At 34.1% G+C, this 26,194-nt stretch overlaps 1 protein-coding gene and 1 pseudogene across 1 annotated transcript; one reads left to right on the forward strand and one right to left on the reverse strand.

Moving 5' to 3' along the window:
• Positions 1-5,418: 5,418 nt before the first annotated feature.
• On the forward strand, positions 5,419-13,530 carry LOC113322891 (annotated as a pseudogene).
• A 315-nt stretch (positions 13,531-13,845) lies between these two features.
• LOC113289142 (protein WALLS ARE THIN 1-like) lies at positions 13,846-15,879 on the reverse strand. The gene is made up of 6 exons (XM_026538324.1): positions 15,547-15,879; positions 15,390-15,452; positions 15,171-15,287; positions 14,646-15,057; positions 14,395-14,546; positions 13,846-14,300 (listed from the first exon to the last, which is right to left on the reverse strand). The coding sequence occupies exons 1-6, from the start codon at positions 15,768-15,770 to the stop codon at positions 14,090-14,092; spliced, it is 1,179 nt and encodes a 392-aa protein (XP_026394109.1). The 5' UTR covers positions 15,771-15,879; the 3' UTR covers positions 13,846-14,089.
• Positions 15,880-26,194: the final 10,315 nt, after the last annotated feature.

The following is a 26,194-nucleotide window of genomic DNA, read 5'->3' on the forward strand; positions in this document are numbered from 1 at the left end:
AGGAACAACAAATTAATTCCAACTAGAAACTCCCAGGAGGAATAAAGCCTAAGTCCCTGTTAATCCTTCTTTCAAAAACCATCATGAAGAGAGAACTTAACAACCTTCAGTAGATTTTTCCTCAGAAAAATTTGATACTGAGAAAGAATCTATAAGCAAAAGAATCGAATTCAAATCCCTACACTAGGTAGGATCTCAAATTCCCCATAATCCTTAGAATGACTAATCTTCATAAATTTTATATAGATTGAAATCTGAATCTTTTGTGTATGAGAGATGAATAGAAAGAAGTATCAGTGAACCACATCCAATATTTGATATAACCCAGACTTCTCATAAATCACTGTTGATATATTGAATCTCATGACGATGTCTCTTCAACTCTATGAAAGCGCCTCCATTAGCTCATGACCTAAAATGGAAAAAAAAAACAGAAAAGAGATTTTGGTACAAAACAAATCAGATAGAGATAAGAGGAAGATTAAAGAAAACTAAACTATTAGATTGTAAATAACATGATATAATAAACACAGAGGATACTAAGAATTAAGACAAGACTGGAAATTTTAAAATTAGAGCATCGTTTAGAACTGTTTCAATTGAAAAATTTGAACATATGTTAAGAAATTAGGAGACAAAAACAGAAATAAAGATTGAAATCAAAAGGACAACATGATTAAATCAAAAAAAGAACTGAAGAACAAATTAGTAGATTGAGCCGGATAACGAAGAAGATTTCGAAGTTGACTAAGTCAACGTCGCAAGAATTTTCGCCTCACTCACTGTTTTAGTATAAGTATTACTATCATAGATGAGGACAAATTTAGAGAAAGTCAATAATGCTCATTAACTAAATAATACATTTTCGTGCTGAATAAAAGTCTGTATTTTCTATACCAAAAACAGTTGATGCATACGTCACTCTCTTTATATCATTTTCATGAAGTCAGCTCTATTTCTTGTCGTTATGTAGCCTTCTGTCAAGGAAGATTTGCCATTGGGTAATGGCCCATGTTAGTCGCATTAAATTAGGAATTTTTAAAACTTAACTATCTGTAATTAATCTTATCTTACGTTCTTAATGTTGTCATTATTATTGAATCAGTCATCAAATGGCATCTCATATTAAACTAAACGTATTCAAGTACTAGTAACTTTTGAAGTCATAAGGGTATTTGAAATGAGATTATGTAAACTCCAATCCACAATGGTTGAGTAAAATCCCGACCAACAGGTAACTTTTGACACCGGCTTCGGTCAAGCTTTATCGAAAAAGTTAGAAAGTAAAAACAAACAATGACTTTCCAATACAATTGTTGAAATTTTATTGCAGAGGGTTTTTGTATTGTTTGTTTTCCTAAAATGAAAAAAAAAATACGCGTTAATGTTGGATTATTGGTATAATTAGATTATGGTACAACATACTTGTGAATTAAGATGGGACAAATCTTATGATTATAATTAAAGATTCTCTAGGAAATGTTTAATTTGTTTTCAAAATTCAAAAAGAAAAAAGGTTTAATTTGTTAAGATAATCAAGGTTAACATGTTTGAGTGTGGCTAAACATTTTGGGCGGCAGAATTAAAAAATCTTTATTATACACTTGGGTGGATATTTGCACCCATTTGGTTCTTGCTTCCTGTAAAAATAGAGAAGAACTTTAGCTCACTATTTGATTCAACCGGACATTGAACCAACATCCAATCAATGTCGTTAATATCGGATATCGGTTTATCTCGACCGAGACCGATACACTGATACGACTTTATATCGGAGATATTATCGTTGAAATATCGATATAATATCGGTTCCAAATTTTAAAATTTTAATTTTATAGCAAACATTTTTTGTTAAGATATAATATATAACATTAACTTTATCAAAAACACAAAAGAGTAACTTCAATAACTTTAAAGTTCACTACCTAAAATGATTGTTAAACAAGTTCAAACTAGAAATAGGAGAGTAACGTCAACAACTTTAAAGTTTACTACCTAAACTTGTAATTAAACACGGATATTACAATTTTAATCAAAATCATACGAGTCATTATAGATATCGGCCGATATTATCGAGAAAATACCGTTAATCTTTACCTAAGACGACTAATTTACCAATACCGAATTATCGTAAAAATTTCGTATCGGCTCTTATCGGCCGATATTATCGGGAAGATATCGTATTGTCGATATACTGCTTCTCGTATCACTCCAGAGCGATATCCGGTATTTCGCCGATATATCGGCCGATATGACCGATATTGACTACATTGCATCCAATATTGATGTTCGGATTTGGTGTTTCTTGCGAATGTAAATTTAGGTGCTGAAAGGGTTTCAATGACGATGATCATTAATTTTGTAATAATTTTATTGCAAAGACATTTACAACATTATAACTGAGGTGTTAATAAAAATTTCGTCACTCCTAGATATATAAATACGGAAAATGTGTCATTTGTCCAAAAAAATTTAAAACATGGTTCAAATGGACGAGTAAAAATTAGTATGGGTGAAATGGACAAAAACAAAATAACATGGATGAAACTGGATTCATCGCGGCTTAAACTTAAAAAATAGCAAGGATGAAACTGGATGCATCTTGATATAAATTAAAAATAAGAAAAAATATTTGAAAATGGGTAGGATGAAACTGGTTACATCCTGGCTATTTTTATATTTTTGTCCATTTGAACAATATCTTTTTAATTTTTGTCCATTTAAACAGTATCAAAATGTACAAGTCTTTTTCACCCAAGAATTATTGGTTTTGGTCTTTTAAACCAATTTTGTGATATAAATATTAATTTGTGACATTGTCTTTTTGATTTGAGTGACAAAGAATAGAGTTTATTGATCAAAAAAGAGAGTGTATAATAGGAGAATATCACCATACGCCCAAAAGAAAAACATAAGCAAAGGAGTGATGGTAACAAACTACAATCACTGAGAGGAATTGAAGTGAATATTGGACCAGTTTTTCATGACATCGTTCGGACTTACATATTCAAATTCCTTGAAAACTAAAGCCAAAAAAAGAGGCGGTATATAGCTTTGTTTACAACAGTCACGACATTGTTTATCCGGAAAAACTCTTGCACTTATTTCTTTCCACATGCTCCACATGATAGCTACAGATTTACTAGAAAGAAATTTGCAATCTTAGAATATAATGTTGAGTTACGGCCATAAACCGAGGTGATGCCTAATTAATACAAAAAAATCAACTTATAATAGTTATCTCATATATCTTTCATAAATTAAAAAATCTAGTGCTACTTCTTGTGAGAGGAAATCTTAAAAGCTCGGTGACAAGGTTCTTGTGAATCAAATACTAGGCATACATGTAAATCAGTTTACACAAGCAAGTTATCCAGAGTATTTTCTTTATTGTGCGGAAAAAGGAATTCGTTGATTGACTTGTCAAAACCCATAAGAGGATAAAAAGGAATGACACAATATTAAAGGATGATTGTGCCTAATAGTGAGACAGATTATGAAAGCATGCAAGCTTTCGTCCACCCATTTGTTAGATCAAAATAATTAATTTGTTACCACACATAAGTTTGGTGCCAACAAATTTACATATCTACTTATGAGTATAAAGGAGGTTGTTTCAAAGTTGATCAATTTTTTTGTTGTGTTTCCAGAAAAGGGTGTTGGAATTCCATCCTTTTTCTTTTGTTTTAGCATGCATTTCAATTAGCAGCAAAATAGTGGATGCTAAATCACTTTCAAGTTCTACATTATACCTACTGAGCTCTATTTTCTACTGGAAAGCAACTTCTTCTCCATTAAGTTCTAGTTGCTCTCTTGAATTCCGTCCATCCTCCTGTGCTTCAAGAGTTCCTGCGTCATCAATGAGAATCAGACCTACAACAAGTCTCAAGTGTCAATAAGCATAAATAAAATTACACTAATGCTTATGTTCACCAAAACGAGGATTAATTTTCCGCCATTGGTATTAGTGATATGCAAATTCTCATCTAGCGCTACATTAGTACAAACTTTGTATCTGGTTATATTATCTTCCTTCATATTCATGAAGAAGTTAATAAATTTAACATGGTAGATACATGAATCCATCTATTTTTCTCCTTTTTATCAAGGAATTTGTTACGTCTGCATGACATGTAATGAACAATACCACACAACTCGGCCTAACCCATAGTTGATTAATTTTGCGTCTTGAATCAGACCAAGAATTGATACAATCTTGACAAGTAGAAGAGTTATTCTTAACATCGTTAATGTGAAAAATTAAAATGGTTTTATATCCGAGTGCTTCAAAAATAAAAATAAGAGACATGTGAATTAAGATTTTAGCATAGTTGTCACAAATAAGACAAGTTGTTGCCACGCACAAAAACAAGAGAAATTAGGTCAATTGTCCAAATATTTTTAAAACATGGTTCTAATAGACGAGTAAAAATTAGTATGGGTGAAATGGACACCAAAAAATAGCAATAATGAATTTGGATTCATCCTGACTTAAATTTAAAAAATAGTGAGGGTGAAACTGGATGCATCTTGATGTAAATAAAAAATAAAAAAAAGTATTTGAAAATGGGTAGGATGAAACTGTTTACATCCTGTCTATTTTTACATTCTCGTCCATTTAAACAGTATTAAATTTTACATGTCTTTTTCACTAAGAAATTGTTGTTATTGGATTAATTGATCAATTTTGTGTAAAAACAAATGGTTGCCGCTACATATTATTAGAAAGGATGGAGAGAACAACTTCCAAATCAACAATTTTACATAAAGTATTTTCTACAAAATTCATAAAAGCAAAACCATAAATCATTTTGATCAATAGAAATATATCTTTTTAGCACTTGAAAATTAAAATCAAAACTATTTTCTACAAAATTCATATAATCAAAACCATAAATCATTTTGATCAATAGAAATATATCTTTTTAGCACTTGAAAATTAAATTTTACTAGTGGAACATGCAAACAGAAAAATAGTTAGTTGGGTGTAAATATGAATTTTAAAATTCCCACTTGTTATAAATTATACACATGGATTAGAATTTAGAAGGCACCTCAGAAGTCCGCATAATGAGCCGTCGGTCTGCCAACTGTATTAAAGTTTTGTTCAAAAAAAACTATATTAAAGTCGTATTCTCCCAAATATGAAAATGTTTTTGAAGTCAAAATGGGTGACATTTACAGTCATAAATGTATAAAAAAACACGACCCATAAACCAGAAGAACAAACAACCTGGTCTATATCCTTCAGATATACAGAAATTACAGCCAAAGAACCTATATATAAAAAGAGAAATTCCAAATAGAATTTAATGAGAACCTGCGTTGATGAGTCTCTATCTTAGCTTCTTCTTCTTCTTCTAGCTCTACTTCTTCAAATCCAACATCTTACCTTTACAACAACAACGTAGAGCTTTCATGGATGGAATTCATCCGGCAACCAAACCACATCAACGAGGAGGAGGGGGGAAATCGATTCAGTTCGGGAACGATGATATCAGTAAAACCCATCAGGATCATATTAATGGACAGGTTAGCATTATTTAGTTTTATTTTCATATATTTGTTTGAATAGTTTATCATAAAAAAGTGTGATAAAATCAACAATATTGTTTAGTTCTTGATTATAAGCTGATTAGATTATTGATCACCATAGGGTAGTGATCATGATAACCAGAATCCGAACACAACGCTGGTAAACAACGGTTCCTTGGACTTCCGAGGAAGAATAGCTGATAAACGAAAACCGGAGGATGGAAGTCCACGCCATTCATCGTAGGTACGTTACATAAAGTTGACGTTATGAATACAAATTTGAAATTTTGAAAAAAGAAATCCATATAAAATGTTTACAGACAAACTGGTATTTTGAAATAACGCAGTGAACGAGGCAGCTGAGAGATTGGCGTTTTACGCGATTGCGGTGAACATAGGAACTTATTTGGTTCAACAGATGCATCAAGCATTGCCGGATGCTGCTGCTCATGTCAACAACTGGGTTGGATTAGCTTTCGGTTCAACGCTTTTCGGTGCATTCATCGCTGATGCTTATTTGGGCCGGTTTCTTAACATTTTCGTCTTCTCCTGCATATACGCAGTGGTAAGCATTATTTATTATTTTAGTTTTTTAAATTCGAAATATTATAAAGAAGTACAGAAGAAACAAGAAAAATGACGAAGGAGTAGGACAGCAATAGGAACTTGTACAAAATTCAAATGTTTGACTACAAAACTGCATAGGGGATCCTAAATGCCTTATCCTTGGAATTGGAACTTTAGTTTGAGGGCCACCCAGTTCTAGTTTAAGGCCACTTGACTAATGAGATCCAGTTGGTAAGGATTAGTCTAAGAATTAAGGGAAGAGTATATTGTTGCCATTCGGTGTTGTATTTACAAATAATTATCTTTTGTGAAACAAAACTTATTTTTGTGTTAGTGCAGAATCCACATCACTTTCACGCTTGTACTTCTCTGCTTGCTTTCACTTTCAGACTTATAGTTGACCTTTTTTTAGTTCATTTCCTCTTTTCCACTGTTCACCCGTGGGTGAATCGACAAAGTTCTCTATTTAGTTGAAAATCCTGTCGAGATTCAGGTATACCCAGATTAATTGGGGTATATCAAATTTAAACCCATCCAACCTAATATGTTAAAGGGTGTTTAAAAGATGTTAAAGGACCAAATTGTCCACCAAAAAAATCATGCCAACTAAAATCCGTCCAAAAAAATTTCAAAATCTTTTTCCAAAACTCTAACTATAAAATCAATCAAAAAAATCAAATTTGGATTATACGGGTTTTGAGATTGGGTATGATTTTGTACCCAGTATAAAACCCGTATAATCCAAATTTTTATCAATAGTTGGCATGGTTTCTTTTTGTCGACCTTGTCGACTAATACTAGTCGGCAGCTTCCTAGGTTGAATATCGTGCCGACTTTTCATCTCTGAAATTAGGATTTATAGGGTCGGCACGGTGTTCATCCTTATACCTTGCCGACTATAGTTTAGTCGGCAGGTTATGAAATTAATACCTTGCCGACTAATCATGCATTTGTGACACCTTTCTCTGTATGTCAAAAATGCTATAGTCGACAGGGTATTTTTTTGTCGACCTTGCCGACTTTTCATATTTTCAGAATTGAAAGTGTTGATTCCTTTTGTAATTTTGAGTATGAAATCACTAAACAACTTTGCAATCCCCTTTGTAAAAGTGTTTGGGTAGTGTGCTTTCATTTCCGTTGCAAAAGATTTTCTCAAAACAATTTTTTCATCGAAAATCTTCCCACATAAGTTCAACCCAAAACAAAATTTCATAACTCAAATTCATAATTTGAGAAATTTTAATCTACTCAATTAATCAATCTAAACTCAATTAATTAACCTAATCGGATTTTTTTAGTATTAATTAAATAAGGGTATATTAACTATTTAGAAAATACATGGTTAAGGGGTGGTTTCTTTTACTTCAAAATGACCTAATTTTTGTCTCATTAGGTATACCCCAATTAATCTGGGTATACCCCAATTTCGCGAGGTTGAAAATGTGATCATTCAATCTTTTTGATTTTGATAACTTGGATTTTAGCGAATTTCCGGGCAAAAGTCAGGACGGGTCGAACAAGATTTTTTTTCCTCAACAACTTTGCATACATATCAATAGAAACATCCAAAAAATTCGAATTTCAAAATTACTCTCATAAACACAATAAGTGGGTCCCGGCTCCCTATCCCATAAAAATTAGCAGGGGCTTCTAGTATTTGTAGGTGTCGATGTTTTTTATGCTTTAGTCCTAAATCTACCGATTATTTTTGTTTTTTCTTCTTAACGAACATGTTAATCCCAAGTCCCAATGATAATTTGGACTATTTCAAAAATAAAACATGAATGTACCTGTTTTTGTACTCAACATCATAAGAAAAACTGTATACACAAGTCTCTTCCGAACCTCTTAGAGCAGTTCGGATGAGCAAATGAGGATATTTGCACATTGCTACCCCACAGTGGAACTGCCAAACTAATAAAATGGATGGACAAATGCTCATATTTGGAAATTTGCACATCCAGTCTCGAGTTGAGACGTGCCCCTCCTCAACTTAAGATGAGTCATGATTTTCTTAATATTTGTAACATTTTTTAATTTTTTAACCAAATTGAGAAAGTGGAAGTATCTCTTTTCCAGAAATGGAGGTAGTAATTAATAAAAGGGGAATTTTTAGCTCTAATAAAATCTTAAAATTATTAAAAATAAAATTTATATTTAATAAAAAAATGATCATAAACACACTATTGGAAATGAATAACTTTTTTCACCCGAACTTAAGGAAAAATTGGAATGAAAAGGTCTTATTTGTGTTGCCACTAGGAAATACATATAACAACCATTGGAGAAGCCAGCATGGACATAAAAGGTCACCTGAGTTTACTTCAGTATATGTCCTTATTTTGGATTAATATTAGATATTTGGAATTGAGTCACCCTTAAATTAAGGTTCGCCGATTTGAAAATTAGGTCCATGACTTTTTTTTATTTTACTAAAAAGTTCTTGTTACATAACTTAAAGATCCACAGATCTTTTTTAGATTTATTCCAATATCTAGAATCAACCGATAAACCCATGTACCTGTTTAAAACCCAGCTACTTTATCTGAATAGTTATTACAAATTCGTTTAATATAAAAAGAAGGAAGAAATAGTAAGAATTTTGTCATAGTTTAAAGCTTGAAGCAAAATAGTTTTTGATCTCTAGCAGACAGTAAAATTGTTCTTCTATGCATACTATTTATGACATTTTTGTTGTCATTTAGGAAAACTATTCTTCATTTCTATATCCTGCATCCACTTGATTGCTTCGCTGCATGCTCTGGACTATGGTAACTCTAAGCTAGAACATCGACCTGCTCCTCGGTTCCACCTGCAAAGTCAACAAATACTGGGCTTAATATATGTTTGTAGTGTGTATTGACACTTATTAAGAGCTTATTAATGAATGATTTTTTAGGGACCATGGTTTTTTTGGGGACCATGGTCTTATTAGGCCACCTTCCCTATAGTTATAAGGGGTGTCCTAGAACATTGAAATGACTAACCTACCTTTAACCTAATTTAATTTAAAACCAACACAATAACCACCTCTCTCTCTCTCTATATATATATATATATATATATTATAAAAAGAAGTGGTGTGTGTAGTCTTAAAATCCGACCATCGATTTCGTCATCCCACGACACGGATCGGTTCGTTATATGTTCTATATAAACGTCCGTCCGATCTGTTGAGTTTCCTGATATGGCCATGTTTCGATTATATGTAAAACAAACTCACATCCCTTGAGTTTCCCAATTTCGAATTGTTGCTGTTTTGGTTTCCTTAATCGGTACCAGCTCATGATATTAATATGCATCACTCCATTAAATTCGTCATCATCTCCAATTATTTGTTTCTGCATCTCAGAAGAAGAATTATTTCTTTTCAACTAAAGTCTTCTCCCTCGCCTTCTGCTAACCAATAATAACCATCCGCTAATGAGCCGGACAGAAACTAAACATGACCTAGCTACTAACCCTAAACATGGTTAACCTAATTTCCTAATCTAAGCTGGTCACTGTAATAAAACAAGTAAGGAAAATCAAGCTACTCATTCCGGAAAGTAAGACCGTTGACGTAGTAAAAAGAATGTGATTTTTTTACCACGTGCGGTCCCACTAATGGTTCTCTCTATATCTCTACACCATAGGTTGCTATCATCTTATACAATTGCTATTAACTTTCCAAAAGATTAAGATTAGATGGGAAAATCGTCTATAAATAAATGAGGATATGATCAGTACAGGGTAGGAGTTTACGAAGAGTTTGTATAATTGAAAATTTTGATCCTGGCCAGAACAAGTAAGAAAAAGCCCCCATCATTATTATCCGATGAGCATCAATGTCAGCTATTATTTATTTATCACTTCCTTTAAATTAATCTCTTATTGGCGTTAAACATATTCCATGTGCCTCATTGTGTTATTGAGAAAGAGGACCTACCATGATAAAAACCGACTGCCACTTCTAATACTACCAAATACCAAATATGAAATTATTAAGCATATATATATATATATATATGCCGGAACTTGCGTAGGGGACTATGGACGGGATGCAAGCCCCGAACTAATTTGGCCCGACCAACAAAATACCGAAATTTGTGTAGGGGAATACGGCCGGGGCTGCAGGCTCCGACTAATTTTCCCAGACCAACAAAATAAAGGAATTTTCCTAGGGGGCTACGGTCGCGGCCATAGGTCCCGGCTAATTTGACACGACCAACAAAATACTGGAATTTGCGTAGGGGACCACGGCCGGGGCTGAAGGCCCCGACTAATTTGACACGACCAACAAAATACTAGAATTTCCGTAGGGGACCACGGCCTAGGCCGTAGGCCTCGACTAATTTGACACGACCAAAAAACACTAGAGTCGCCCCAAACAACAACAAAAAAATCGAAAAAAAATTGAGCCCCGACCGTAGGCCGTGGTGATACCTAATATATATATATATAACCACCACCTCCCACCACCACCGATTACCACCACCACTACCAACCACCGATTACCCCCACCACCACCACCACCCACCACCACCCACCACCACCATCACCACCACCAACCACCGATTACCACCACCACCACCTCCAATTATCACCACCAACAACCACTGATTACCACCACCACCTCCGATTACCACCACCACCACTATATATATAGCTTAATTTAAAACATTAACAAAGATATTCTCACAAACCCATTACTTGTCATTCGTTTTTTGTTGAATAAATGAGAACTAATTATCAAAATGAGTTGAAAATGGAAGTTGCAGAGAGGTTTAATGGAGTTTTTTTCAGTAAAAAGTTCGGTTATCACAAATTATTTTTTCTTAACCGAACTCAAAGTTCGGTTGATTCGCAAAAAAATACTTAATCGAACTCCTTGTATTAGAACAATACAAGTCCATAAGTTCGGTTCGTTCGCAAAATTATTAAGTTTTCTTTGTAACCGAACTCTACCTATAAGCCCAGTTCGGTTGATTCGCAAAATATGTTGAAGTTTGCGAACCAACCGAACTTCTAACACTAGGTTACTTCTAACCTGAAGTTCGGTTGGGAACTTGGTTGCGTTGAAGTTTGCGAACTAACCGAACACACAAGATGTACTCAAATAAATTGTCAAGTTCAAAGTTCGGTTACCTACCATTTTATCCTAGGTAACCGAACATTGCACTATACGACCAAAACCTCCGTTAACGAGCGAGTTCGGTAACCTGCGTGTTTGGAAAACGTAACCGAACTACACTTTCAGGTGTGTTCGGTTACATGTTCTTGACATATGGTAACCGAACTACACTTTCAGATGTGTTCGGTTACATGTTGACATATGGTTAACCGAACTGGCCCAAATTTACATAAAAAAAATCATTTTTTTGAAAGTTTGGAGCAATTCAACCAACATTATCTAAGTTTGAAGCATACCTGGGTACCCAAATACCCTTCCCCCGGTTGTGGTTGGTAAAATCCATCGTTTTTCATGTTTTCCTTCTTCATCTTCTCTAACTTTACTCTCTCAATAATTCTACTTCTTAAAAAAAAAACTCATCTGATTTTTTAATCTCACTAATTATCTTTAACTTAATCATCTCACTAATCATTACACTAACTATTATTAACACTAGCTAATCATCACCCAAAATTAATCAGCAGGGTAATTTAGATATTAATATAAATATCCAGATAAAGGATGACCTAGATTTACTTCTAATGTCTTTACCCAAAATAAAACCATGGTCCCCCAAAGAAAACCATGGTCCCAAAAAAATCGTTATTATTAATTCCATATACCGGGCTTTAAAAGATCAAATACCGGGCTTTAGAAGATCACATACTAATGTAATCTCATGTATTACAGGGGATGGTTTTATTGACAGTCTCATCAACACTTGGTAGTCTCAGACCTCCACCTTGTGTTCTTAACAGTCCAGACTGTCAGCAAGCAAGTAAAGGCCAAACAGCCTTCTTATACTGTGCATTAGCCTTAATCGGACTCGGAACTGGTGGGATCAAGCCGTGTGTATCATCATTTGGAGCTGATCAATTCGATGAGAGTGACAAAAATGAAGTTAACGGGAAGTACTCATTTTTTAACTGGTTCTTCTTTGCAATTAACATTGGTGCACTTACTGGTATTACACTAGTTTCTTATATACAGTCTGAGAAAGGTGGAGGATGGGGTTTTGGCATTGCAACGGGTGCAATTATGTGTTCGCTTCTTATCTTTGTCACTGGCATACCTTTCTATCGGTATCAGAAACCAATGGGTAGTGCATTCACTAGGTTTTTTCAAGTTGTTGTAGCTTCATTGAAGAATCATTTTAAAGGTATTAAGGTTCAGCGTGATACGGTTCTATTTGAAGTCAAGACTAATGAATCTGACATATTAGGTGCTAGAAAACTCGCAAGTACATCTCAATACAGGTTCTTGGACAAGGCAGCTGTTATAACTAACCAAGAAGCTGATACTACTAACCGTTGGAATCTATGCACCATCACTCAAGTTGAAGTATTCAAATCCTTTATCAGGGTTCTGCCAATTTGGGCATCCACCATAGTTCTTGCCATCCCATATGCTCAACTTTCCACACTTTTCATCAGTCAAGCTAGTATCATGGATAGAAGACTTGGTCCTCATTTTGTCATCCCTATCGGTTCCGTAGCGGTTTTCAGTGTTCTCAATGCTCTGATCCTCGTGCCTATTTATGAAAAATTTATTGTTCCATTCCTACGCCGTAGAACGGGACATATACGTGGAATAACTTCTTTACAACGTATGGGTGTTGGATTATTCATTTCAATCTTCTCCATGATTGCTGCAGCCGTTGTTGAGAAAAGAAGAAGAGATCATTATTCGACGCCAATGTCTATGAGCGTGTTTTGGTTGGTGCCACAATTCATGCTCATGAGTAGTGCCGAAGTGTTCACATATGTTGGCCAATTAGAATTCTTTTACGATGAAGCTACTGACGGGACTCGGAGTCTTAGCAGTGCAATGTTTTTGAGTGAGATTGGGATTGGAGGCTGGTTGAGTACTGCACTTATAAAGATTATAGGAAGAACAACAGGAAGTGGTAACAATGATGGATGGTTGAGAAAGAAATTAAACGATAGCCGGCTAGATTACTTTTACTGGTTACTAATGGTGATTAGTATCGTTAATTTCTTTATTTTCTTGTGGGTTGCTTCACGCTATAAGGGTAAAAATGACGCTGGGAATACCGTGAATGTAAGAGACGAAACTATTGTTGGCACATCACAAGAACAACAGGATGAGAACAGGATCAATAGACTGTAATGTTAAATTGGGATTTGTATAACTCGAACGTATTCTTCTTTTTTCATTTGCGCTTGTTGGTTTAAGGTTATATAGATTGTACATTTTGTGGCACATTAACATGCCTACTGCATTTTTTGGCTAGCTAAACATTCTGTGGCTTTAATCTTTAGCCCATGTTAGATTAAAGGGAAATTTTTCCCAAGTGTGCGAATGCACACACTAATCATCATCACAAATACTAGTGATTATAAATTTATTATTTGTCTCACAAAGTATCTCTATCTGTAAAAACTCATTCCATCGAGTATATGAAAAAGTGTCCGATCAAAAAGAGTAAAGATATAAGAAAAAGGTAATTTTTATCTTCCAGATCCGTTGCGTGTGATAATACTGCCAACCCATTAACAAATTTGATGTAATTAGAATCCCACTAATTTATCTTTATCATCAGAAAAAAAAAGTTCTCTTTTCCTTTCTGGTGTAAAAAAACAAAAGAGAGAATGCACTTTCTTGTTCCAAACATAGACACCATATAGTGCCGGTAATCATATAGCTTAACAGTAGTACAGTGCACTAGTATGACTGACACTCTTTAATTCTTGCAAAGCAAATAAAAACTACACGCATTACGTTTTCTAATCTTGGCAAAATAAAAACTAAGTACTAGTTTAATCAAACATTTTAAGTAATACAAGAAATCACGAGATTATGCAAGTTTTTTTCTCACACTTCGGTGATAGATGGAGGGAGCAACGGCTGAGCAAGGGACGAGGACTTGATATGGCTGCTTGCTCGGTTGTTGTTGTTGTTGCCGTGGTGCTCTGGACCTGATGATGGAATTAGAGCATTTTGAGAAGCCTTGAATTTAATCTCTTCGCTTTTCCCCCATAGAACTAGATATAGTCCGACTATGATGAATACCGCACCAATTATCCTGCACATAAATATCATGTTAGAATCTTCTATTTTTTGCTTTTTCTTTAAGAAAGTTAAAGATGACAATGTCCGCACAGTGGGTGTCAACATACCCTCCCAAGTAGAATTCCTCGCCTAAAGCAAGTGAAGCCATGATAGCAACCACTAAGGTTTGTACTGGTTGATAGACAGCAACAAATACTGGACCTCCCCTGTCAATGCACCAGATTTGTACTGCAAATGCGATACCAGATGCCACGAAACCCTAGACCGACAGAAGTTGTAAATATTAGTGGCCAGCCGAAATAATTATATTATCAGTGACTCGGTTGTTATCAACCGGCACAGTGATTTTAACACTTACTGCATAGAAAACACTGAACAACTCAGCACCAGAGTGAATTAACCAAGCTTGTGACTCTCTCTCAACAACAGCAGCAATGGCTAAGAACTGAAGAACACCGAAAAAACAAGTGTACGAAGTAACAGAAAGACGAGCCGGGTATTTCTTAAGAACAGGAGCTTGAAGTACAAGCCATCCTGACCATGATAAACAATGACCGATCAAGTAAATACATCCTAGTGTCCAATTCTTGCCACTTGCATCTCCAAGATTTTGGAATACAACAGGAAGTGTTTGCCGAAGTGTTGGTGGAGATGGACTGAATATTGCAGGTCCTTTGTATAATGTTATCACTGAAGCTCCTATTACACATGATAGTGTTCCCAATACTTTTGCTACTCCGTCCTTTCTACTTAATCTCACTTGTTCAATCCTGTAATTTAAAAATTCAAATTGAAAAAGAAAACAAATTTCAATATTTGATTGTTTAGTGAAATTCATTATTTTATTAGATTGATTAAAATTAAAATGAGAGATTAATTTTGCCTGAGTGCAACAGCCATGAGGAAAGTTAAAGCTGGAACAGAGTTCTGAATGGCAGAAGCAAATGTGGGTGAAGTGTTGTCTAGACCCAATAAGTAGAATCCTTGATTTGCTGTGATACTGTTATTAATCAAGGCAAGACATTAAAACAAATGTAAGCATATTGCTTAAGAATTTTTTCAACATTTTTGTTTGTATAATTGTGATGACGATGATAGTTACCCGATAAGTGCAAGGAAAAAGAACTGAACAAGGAATGACAGAGTCATAGTAGGCCTCTCCTTCCTGTACAAAAATTATCAAATGAAAACAAAAATTTAGCTGATGAATTGTGTTATGCATATGTTAAAAAAACGTATAAGTGTACGAGTTTACTAACTTTTCGAGAAAGAAAGCGAAGGGAGCGAGAAGTAGCAGAGCGATGATGTTACGGTAGACAGGGAAAACGAGCTTGCTAATGCCCATGTTAAGGGCAGCACGAGAAACAACATGAAAACCAGCGTAACCAAACTGCAAGGCCAACATGGCCAAGTGCAGTTGAGTTTTTTCTGTTGGGACTACACATATTCTCTTAGCCCAACTACCAACACTTGTATCCGCCATTGATACTAATCAAGAAGCTGTCTATAGCTAATCTTAATTAGCTAGAGAGTCACCAAGGAGCTAAAGAGAGAACAAGAAGAGAAATGGGAGAATGAGTTCTGATGGAAAAATGAGAAGAATTGGAGCTCTAAATATAACACTCTGGAAGTGGGAGAGAGTGGGTGTGCATTAGTCTTGTTGAGTCTGAGTGCCCCCACAATTAGTCCATTTTTCTCCTGTTATGTACGAATCGTCAGCTGATTCAGCATCTCTGGTGATTATTTTGTACACCCCCACTTATAAAGTGGGTGAACAACACGGCATAATTCTAGTAGGCGCAACCAATCGAAGCGTGTTTAAACAGGTGGAAAATTTTGATGGTGATGAGTGTCGAACTCAACTCATATCCCATACATCACCTCTCATAGAACTTTACCACTATGCTACAGCCACGTTGGCATTATACCTGGACTCTTTGTAAATCCAGCAAAACACGCACACTACATTGATTGATAGTGTTTGTCCTTCTTGGCGAATAGACATTGTATATATTCATTCATGTACATAGTCTATGGATTTCTTTGAATATAAATGGGGCATATTGCAAATGCAATGGACAAGGTGAATTCATGTGCTATATTCTCCCTAGTGGGGCAGTGAGTATAGCTGGTTTGACCTAGGAGCGAAGACTAGTTTGAGGTCAAAATCTTAAAATCAGGATTCTTTGGTTGAGTTGCGCAAACCGGAATCCATTGGTTGAGTTGTTTTCTTTCGTTTGTGTTTTCCTTATCGGTCTCCCGCCATTTTGGTCCAAATTTCCAACTCCCCGCTCAAACTGACAAGACAAGATAATACATATGCCTGAATTACCCTGTGTTGGAACAATTGCTGAATTATGCCTACAAAATAGTCACACAAAAAACAAAGAAAACATTGTTATGGCTGAGTCGCGGACTAGATCGCTTTCTTTAAGACGTTTCGCGGCTCTGTCCAAGATTGTGCAAGCAGTTCTTCCATGTCGCGTCGTCCCCAGGATAAAACAACCGAGTTCAATATCTCTTTCACAATCACTCTTGCACCGTGAGGAATGTGATACTACTACACTGCATTCTTGCTCAGAATCTCTTATAGAAAACAAATGATGTTCACGGATTGTTTTCTTTCACAAAAATATTTCCTTTGAAAACAAAAAACATAAAGAAGAACTCAACTCTCTCAATTTGTTTTTTCCAACCAAAATCTCTCTTTATATTAAAAGGTTTTAACATAATTTAATCAAATATAATTATGGTGTAGTTAACACCATTAACTCCACAATATGAAACCCTCAAAGTTATAATGGTGTGTTGTTAACACCATTAAAAGCAGAAAAATGAAACGGTCAAATTAATTATAGCAAAAATTAATTACTTTTAATAAAGACGAAATTTGCAAATAAAAAACATATTTATCGGGATAAAATATTTTAAAAATATATTCTCAACAATCCCCCACTTATATTTTTCAAAACATTGAGCAAGAATGTACAGAGTTGTGCATAAGCAAAGGTGTCTTGCGACTTGAATCTTTACGTAGTGTCAATAAGCTCTCTTAAAATCTGACCATAGAGTGAACGTAAGTCTTGAACTCTAGGAGATAAAAAGATTGCTTAACACACACGACTATACTAGTGTAAAGTCTAAAGCCAGCACATTACGGCCCTGCGCTTGTATCCCAGTTTAATGAATGATCTAGAGAACTGCCCATATTCTCATAGAAAGCGGCCACACTTTCACATTCATATATGTGAGTCTATCAAGAGTACTCCTGAATGTACCCCACTCTAAATAGAGATATAAACATTATTAAGATTTTAAAATTTTAAAATTAAAAATTAAACTCAACCTTTACTCGTTTCAGGATGTCATGCCGTGGGATGAATTCTTCAAAAGCATGATTCTCGCATCTCCATATCACTTATGACTTCGTCTAGTCCCTTTGAACCTATTTCTAGGTTGGGTATCCATCATAGATGACCCAATCTCAATGGGCATCAACCTCATCCCTAAGATGTATTCACATCTTCTTATCAATCCTTTCGTCAAAGGACTAATGGAAACTCGTTTCAGACACTATATAATCCATATTCTCATAAAATCAACTCTTATAGTTGTCGTTACATTCTCAATTCATGCAATAGCCGCGGTACTATCACATTGGATTAATATGTCTGTTCCTCTATCTATTAGAGGATCGAATCGCTCCATCCCTTAAAGGATTCAACTGAAAGGATTCCAATCAGCTTCGCAATATCCTTAAATGATTGCGGTAACCATTTAGATAGTGTATTTCTAGGCGTATGATGTGTTTGAAACACCTCATAACCTTCTCAATATTTTACCAATTTTCCATACTAGGATTGGCAAATCTGAATATAAAACCCCCACTATGGAAGCAATATATTACACTCCCACTACAAAAAATACTTATATATATAGTCAATCACGTAGCAAAGAAGCATACTGAGCTACCATACTCATGTCTAGTGCAATCACACACAATCTCAAAAGCATTAGCACTAAACCAAATGAGTGAAAACTTGTTTACAGTCAGACTATATATATTTCTGTCTCTTTTAAAAATTCTATTTTCATTGAAATGAAAATGATCCAAAGAAAGAAAAAATTCATTTCAAAAATATACACCATCTTCACTCAAGTCTTTCATGTCAAATAGCAAACTAAGCATGTTCTCAATTTCATTTTCATCCTATAAGTTAGAATAAAAATTCAAAAAATCATTAATGCATACAAAACAAATAGTATTGTGCATTTCACTTTCATTAATTATGAAATCATTCGAATGAATCAAGTAAATAATTTTTATTTTATAAATTGTTTTAAAGTTGTTTTTCAGAATATAAATGATAACTTATCTAACTTATATAATTTCTTTTATTGTTGAAACTACACAGTTTTCCATACTTGGTTTACATAGATTCTCATCCTTAATTTACACAAAAGTATATATTTCTACTTATGACTATAACAAATCATATATTGTAGAAACAACATCAACAAAACAACAATGTAGTTATTTAGCGACATGAATGCAAGAGTCAACAATTTTCTGTTTGCTTGTCTAAAAACAATAGGCTCATAAAAACTTTTTGCCAAAAATTTAATAGTTTGAAGAACAAAGTTACTCTCTATAAGAAGTTATTTTCCAGCAAAAAAATATTCATGACTAACTTTTAGTCTCACTATAGTTATGCATTTCTAGGTTCATTCTTAGTGAATTACTTGTCACCTTCGTTTTTCTAGTTCCTCTGATTTAAATCAAAGTTGGTAAATCATAGGGTATGGACCCTCACTATTTTTTGACTCAAACAAGAATTTCAAAACAATATCCAAAGACTCCAAAAAATGTGAAAAACTAATGAACCAATGATCTAGACCCAAAACGTTTTACACAATATAGAGAATAAAAATTCAACCAATTTTCATGATAATAACATTTTCTAATTCACTACTCAATAGATTATATTTGATATCAAAACAAGTTACTCTAAGCATCTTCATAAAATTCTCTAATATTTTATTTCATCCAAAACCATTGCAAGTTGCGTAAGATTTAGAAGTGTACATGCTTTTATGAGTTAGGTAAGATTACATACATGTTACTCACAAATTCACCAAGTTTATAAGAAACTATAACATGCTCTCATTCGTTACTAACTCATTCATTTCTTTAAAGCATGACAAAATCTCATATTTCAAATATTCAAAATTCAATTCATGTTATGATAAAATTGTAATATTATATTCTAACATTTTATCCATAACCTATCATTTGTAGTAGTGCAATGATCAAGTTCAACAAATTTCTAATATGAATCTTGTTAATAACAAGATAGGCGGAAACTAGAATTCTTTCTCATTTCGGAAGTATGAACATTTTTTAATAAAATTATTCTACCCAAAATAAACTTTGAGATCGTACTAATATCGTAAATCCTAGTGATGTGAGTATATCTCAACACCACTTTCTTTCAAAATGATTAGGTTCAACTTTTGAACCATAACCTATCAAAACAAAAATAGTGTAAAATACTAATATATACCAACCTATCACCATATCCACAATTCACATTAACTTGGCTTGAAAAGCGTTGTTAATAACATTTGATATCCTTACATTGCCGTGCAAGAATAGCAAATAAATTCATAATCAATATTATGTTCATTTCTTGGTGAGAGTTGATATTCACATTAGTTTTCACTAGGTTTCTAATTATTTCGGTTTTGGGTTCGTATAAAATTCCACTTCATAAGTTCCAAACTTATATGAGTCACATGTTTATTGTCATACACAATAATTCTCAATATCTTGTTTCCCTAGTATTTATTCCAAGATTGAACAATCAATTTATTCAATTTAGAATGCCATTATTTGATCACTACAATAACTACAAATAGTTCATCAAACATACCTCCATTGCTTTCAAAGCTCAATTGGTTATAAACCATTGTCCATTCTTTGCACACCAACAAAGAAATCAGCAACCCCATTGCTCCACACATCGATTAATCTCCCTCAATTTTATTTCATTGGAAAATAAATTTTTGCTCAAGTAAATGAATTTTCACCTGTCACAATCATTTACTTGTGAGCATTTGGAACCAAAAATAAGTAATGTATGCACTTAGATAATTACTTAAAAATCAATCAAAATATAGTACTCTTTGTTTCTCTTGAGTGTCAAATAAAGATTCAAAATTATATAGTTATAACATCATATATTTATAACTCTCTATATCAAGCATTTTATCAAACATATGTGGTGCACTAGTTTGATTGCTAACAATAATCTTCCTTTTCATTACCAAAATAAGAGTACGAAATAATAGAATCAAAACATGATTTTTGAAGTATTTCTTACATCTCTAATCTCTAATCTCAAGTACCATATACGTCTTATATTTTGGAAAAACATACACAACGATTTTAAAATCACTACCTCTCTCAAACTAAAAATCCAAATGGAAAATGTCAAAAAGGGTTTTGAAGATAAGTTCCTTATCTACAGGTTTCATATTATACGCAAATACAAAATATCAACACAAAGATCATAAAAGCGAATTCAACAAGGACTAAATTTCTGCTCGTCAGAAATTTTCAGCAACGTTGTGCAGTTTTCTAAAATACTTTAAAAATAGTTTTAGGACTCCAAAAATTCTGAAATTCGCATGAATGACCCTCATGATGTCTAATATATCAGGTTAAAATTTCAAGACCCAATTCGTTACCATATAGGAGATAAAAATACATCTCTACAACATGTTAAAAAACATTCGTTTCACATCAACAATATTTTTCTATGTTAGATATTCATGATAAAAATATTATCCATGTTACAAACCTAGTCCATCAAAATCAGACATAAAATTTAACTCTAGGTATTAGGTTACCTAAAATTTCAAGCATCATTTTCAATTGTTAAAGAAAAATTATACAGATTATAATTCTATAAAATGAAAATAAAACATGCTACTTATCGCGTTTAAGCAATTGTTTTCTTTTTGATATCCATGGCAGAATAAAACGTCTTAAAATTGTTGGAACAATTGTTGAATTATGCCTGCAACATAATCACACAAAAAACAAAGAAAACATTGTTATGGCAGAGTCGCGGACTAGGTCGCTTTCTTTAAGACGTTTCGCGGCTCTGCCCAAGATTGTGCAAGCAGTTCTTCCATGTCGCGTCGTCCCCAGGATAAAACAGCCGAGTTCAATATCTCTTTCACAATCACTCTTGCACCGTGAGGAATGTGATACTACTACACTGCATTCTTGCTCAGAATCTCTTATAGAAAACAAATGATGTTCACATATTGTTTTCTTTCACAAAAATATTTCCTTTGAAAACAAAAAACATAAAGAAGAACTCAACTCTCTCAATTTGTTTTTTCCAATCAAAATCTCTCTTTATATTAAAAGGTTTTAACATAATTTAATCAAATATAATTATGGTGTAGCTAACACCATTAACTCCACAACATGAAACCCTCAAAGTTATAATGGTGTGTTGTTAACGCCGTTAAAAGCAGAAAAATGACAAGGTCAAATTAATTATAACAAAAGTTAATTACTTTTAATAAAGACTAAATTTACAAATAAAAAACATATTTATGGGAATAAAATATTTTAAAAATATATTTTCAACACCCTGTTCAATCTCAATTCAGTGAACAAGAACTGGACCATCCAAACGAGATAGACATTCACTTCTATTTTGGCTCCATCCTTTTGATTTCTTGTTATGATTCCTCTTTTGAGAAAAGGTCCAAGCCGCCATTAATTAAGATGAACGCACGAGGGGATCTGGGACCAGCTTCATGTGCGGAAGGGCAACTCGTTATCATCTTTTTAGGTAAAATACTACTCGACCGACCACTGCATACAAATGGCGCAAGGCCGATACGCCCAATTATATACATTTAAGCTGCAAAACTGCAAACCCGATGTCTAGCAGGTTGTGCGCAAATCTCAAAAACCTTGAACTTTAGGAGCTTAGATTAAATTATGCAAAAAAGAAACATGGTCGTACGTTTTAAAGGAGTGTTTTGCCCGATTGCGACCCCCCGACTCAGTTGAGTACACTACTACCGGCACTCAAAGATTCTATTTTTCTTTTTCAGTCAAAGTCCCTTTAGCAAACATGGATGGATATTATTGGATTCTGATTGGGACCCGTTGATATGTCAAAATCTGATCAAATCAGATTCATCAAAGTAGTGTAAATCATGGTGTTGATGATGATGAGTGAAAATTCACGCCCAACATAATTAATTCATCAGATCCCATCTTTCTTTCTTTCCTGAATTTTTTTATCTTTTCACTTTCTCTCTCGCATGTTTATTTAGGCTTAATTATGTCATTAAGATTTTTGATTAACACTTTTTTACTCAGGAGTGCCAAAGGATGACTAATGCTTACGGCCTCCCACCCAAAGCCTTAATCCGCATCCCCTTATTGCAAAACTAGCTGCCATGAAATATGCAAGCAATAGTGAATCGATTTGACTTCGGGTTTGCAGTTGTTTATTGCTAATTCACCATCCACGCTTCTTAATTATAGTGTGCGGATTAAGGTAATAAGGAAGCTAATGGATTGTGTCTGCCAACTAATTAGACTCGCTAATTATCAGAATTTCGAAAATTGCAGAATGCGTGGTATTGTACGGAGGCTTCGTTCTTTAACAGACATATTGATATCTCTCTAATGGAATAACCATCATTTTTATTCCTCTTTACTCTGTTTTAATGCTTAAAAGAAGTGCTCACGCCAGTGTGGAATAAATACTACAGAGGATTGATGCGACTAGGCCAGTTCATATCCTGTCTAAAAGAATCATAGATTTATTTGGTATTTAGCATATATGTCTGTTTGTTTGTGTCTCCCATCCAGGCTCCATGCCAATCTAGTAGACTAGTACTTGCGTACCTTAAAGCGCATAGTTTAATAGCCATCTTCAAGATGATCCAACGCGCATGTTAATGTACACTGTCTTTGTTCTACCTGTTGCACTGCAGCACTGGCAGTGCTCCGTTCAACCAGACAGGCACATCCGGTTATTTAGTTTGGTGTCTCTCAAAGAAGAGACGGTAAGCAGTAAGCCAGGAAAGCAATCTTTATTGGCATGAGATGACATGTCAACTCGTGAGTTTATAAATTAAAGAATCCAAAAACCAGTATTATTACTAATTGACAGATAAATAAATCAGTGTTGTAACTAATTGACAGATAAATTAAAAACGTAACAACATAAAAGGGCTCCAAAAACTTGATGCCATGGATACATTTAGGGATTACTAGTGTCATCAACTGCCATGATTACTCCTTTTGCTGTTAAATAAAAGGCTTAACGAAAAATACAAATACACACATCTAAAAGATGGGTTGTTGATCATCGTTTAATTAACAGTTGAAATGAAACAAAGCTAGGGCCTAGGAGAAGGCTTGGTTATTAGAGTAGGATGGACGTTTTCAGTTGTTTCTTTTCTCAATGGAAACACTACTTTAATTATACCATATACCAAATATACTTGCTTTTTAATTATCAAGACTGAGTTTATACTGATCACATATGATCTAATGGTTTTATTAAACAATTGATTAATTGGGATCTTTATTTCACCTATTTTGGACAATCTAAATGCAAGCGAAATCCAACCAAGTAAAGTTGAACCTTCTGAACAAAAGGAATTACAACCAATTCACTCCTTATTCTTCTTTAGCTTTATGTGGGTTGGCTCTTTTCAAGTAAAAATCAGCAGTGGTGTAGTTAGTGATTCTTTTAAGATCCTTTTGTTTGGCTATTTTAGCATGGGATTTGATCCTCACCCAACACAATCTAACATTTGGTTGGGTTGGTCAATAATAAATCAAAAGCATATATAAATTATGAGGTTTATATTTCACAAATAAAGTCCAACGAAAAGAAATAAATTTTTTAGAGTTGAAAACTATCCTAGTGAATGGTATAATCTGTTATATTCTTGTAGACATGTTTGTTTGTTTTCCTGATGGTGTTATAAGCATGTAGTTATCATCATAATTAAAAGAAAGAATTCAATCAAATTAGGAGAAATACAACACCAAGGGGAATAATTCAAACTTGAAAAGACAAGCCCAGAACACATAGTTTCTTAATAGTTATACGACCTTTCAAATTGAACCAAATAGTGAATTTATCTTTTACCTTTAGGTGTTATTTTTTTCAGGATAAATAACATTTCACTTAAATTATATCATGGTGTAGGTATCTAAAAATGATAAACGGGTAAAAATGAGATATGGTTAAGTGGTAAAATGCCCCAAAATGGACTACATGGTTGTGAAAATGTCCCGAACGTTAGGCAAAAGATCAAAATGTCCTATTCCGTTACTTTTACCTATAATAGCAAAAATGGGACATTTTGACTAATTTTGACTGGTCAACTGTATTATGAATTGTCTCTTTTGCCCTTCGACAAAAATATTTTGACTGATCAACTATTAACACGTGGATTGTGACTGACACGTGGACTATGACTGACGTCTGCACCACGCGTGTGGGTTCGCACGAGTGCTTCAAGGGTTATCTTCAACCTTGGTCGTGTTTGATCCATAGAAAATAAAATCGAAAAAAAAAAACAGACCGATTGAGAGAGAAAGAGATAGAGAGACAGAGAGAGATCGAGAGAGGGGGAAGAACAGTGAAGATAGATGAGACGGAGAAGATAAGAGTCACGTTTGTTAAGTTCTTAACATAGTGAAGAACATGCAATTTCTACTTTGAACCCCAAATTTGATTTACGGCTTATGATTTTCGAAATCCAACCTTGTGATACTAGTATCTGCGATTTACGAACTTAGGGATTCATAGACTTGAAATGACGGGGTATGTTTCAGAGTTGTAATTAGGGTTTCAGGGAAACTAATCAGGATTTCAGGGAAACAAAATTAGGGATTTAAGAACTCTAATTAGGGTTTGAAAGAAACGAAATTAGGGATTATAATTTGAAACCGCTGAATATATATTAGCTAACAAACCTTTATAACCTTTTGCAAAGCTTTTATCTAGATGGTTGGACGAAATTTAAACAACTTTGTGTACAACTGAATTTTAATGAGCCATCATGCACTTTATCATCAGATTCCTAATCAGCTATGTAGCAGAGCCGATATACTTCTACTGTTTAAGCAATAATGTTACCTATTCAAGATTGCATATTAGTTATGGTTGCATTTTTTTCTATGTGGTCAAAGATTAGAGATTGTTAATTTGTTATATATTCAAGAGTATACATGGACTCGGTCCACACCTGATTCTGGATCTCCCTAAACAAATTACCTTGTGTCGTTGATATATAATGTATAATTATTCTCATAGTATATGAACAACATAGAATAGAAATGGATACGTTTATCATTCTAGGATTTTCTGCACGCTACTGCAGAGCATAAACTTGTTTAACATCTTATTGCAGTTCGTTTTATGGTATGCTAGACTAATCTTTTTAGTTGTCTTCTATTTCGGCGGCTGGTTAGCTTGGTATAGTCCGAACACTTGTAGGCTTGGTTAAATATTTGTTCGGTTGCTGTCAAAAACAATTCTGAATTTGTTTGGATCAAATTAGTGGATTCTCAATTTTATGGTGGCGCGGTAGTATATATTGGGTCATCTGAATTTTGTAGATTCACGATGTGTCATTGTTGTTCTCGTCTTCTGTGCATACTAAATTTAGCATTGATAGTTGGTTCTTTTAAGTATTCATTCTACCATATTTTGTGGGTGGTGTGCATTATAAGATTAAATGTTGGTGATTAACAAAATTGATTTATCCAATTGATATGAGACTAGTGTGTTTGTATCCGTCTTTATATTTACGCTGGGCCAAATAAGGCCAAGACTTCATCGA

The sequence above is a fragment of the Papaver somniferum genome, chromosome 1 (assembly GCF_003573695.1).
Source record: "Papaver somniferum cultivar HN1 chromosome 1, ASM357369v1, whole genome shotgun sequence".
Taxonomy (NCBI): domain Eukaryota; kingdom Viridiplantae; phylum Streptophyta; class Magnoliopsida; order Ranunculales; family Papaveraceae; genus Papaver; species Papaver somniferum.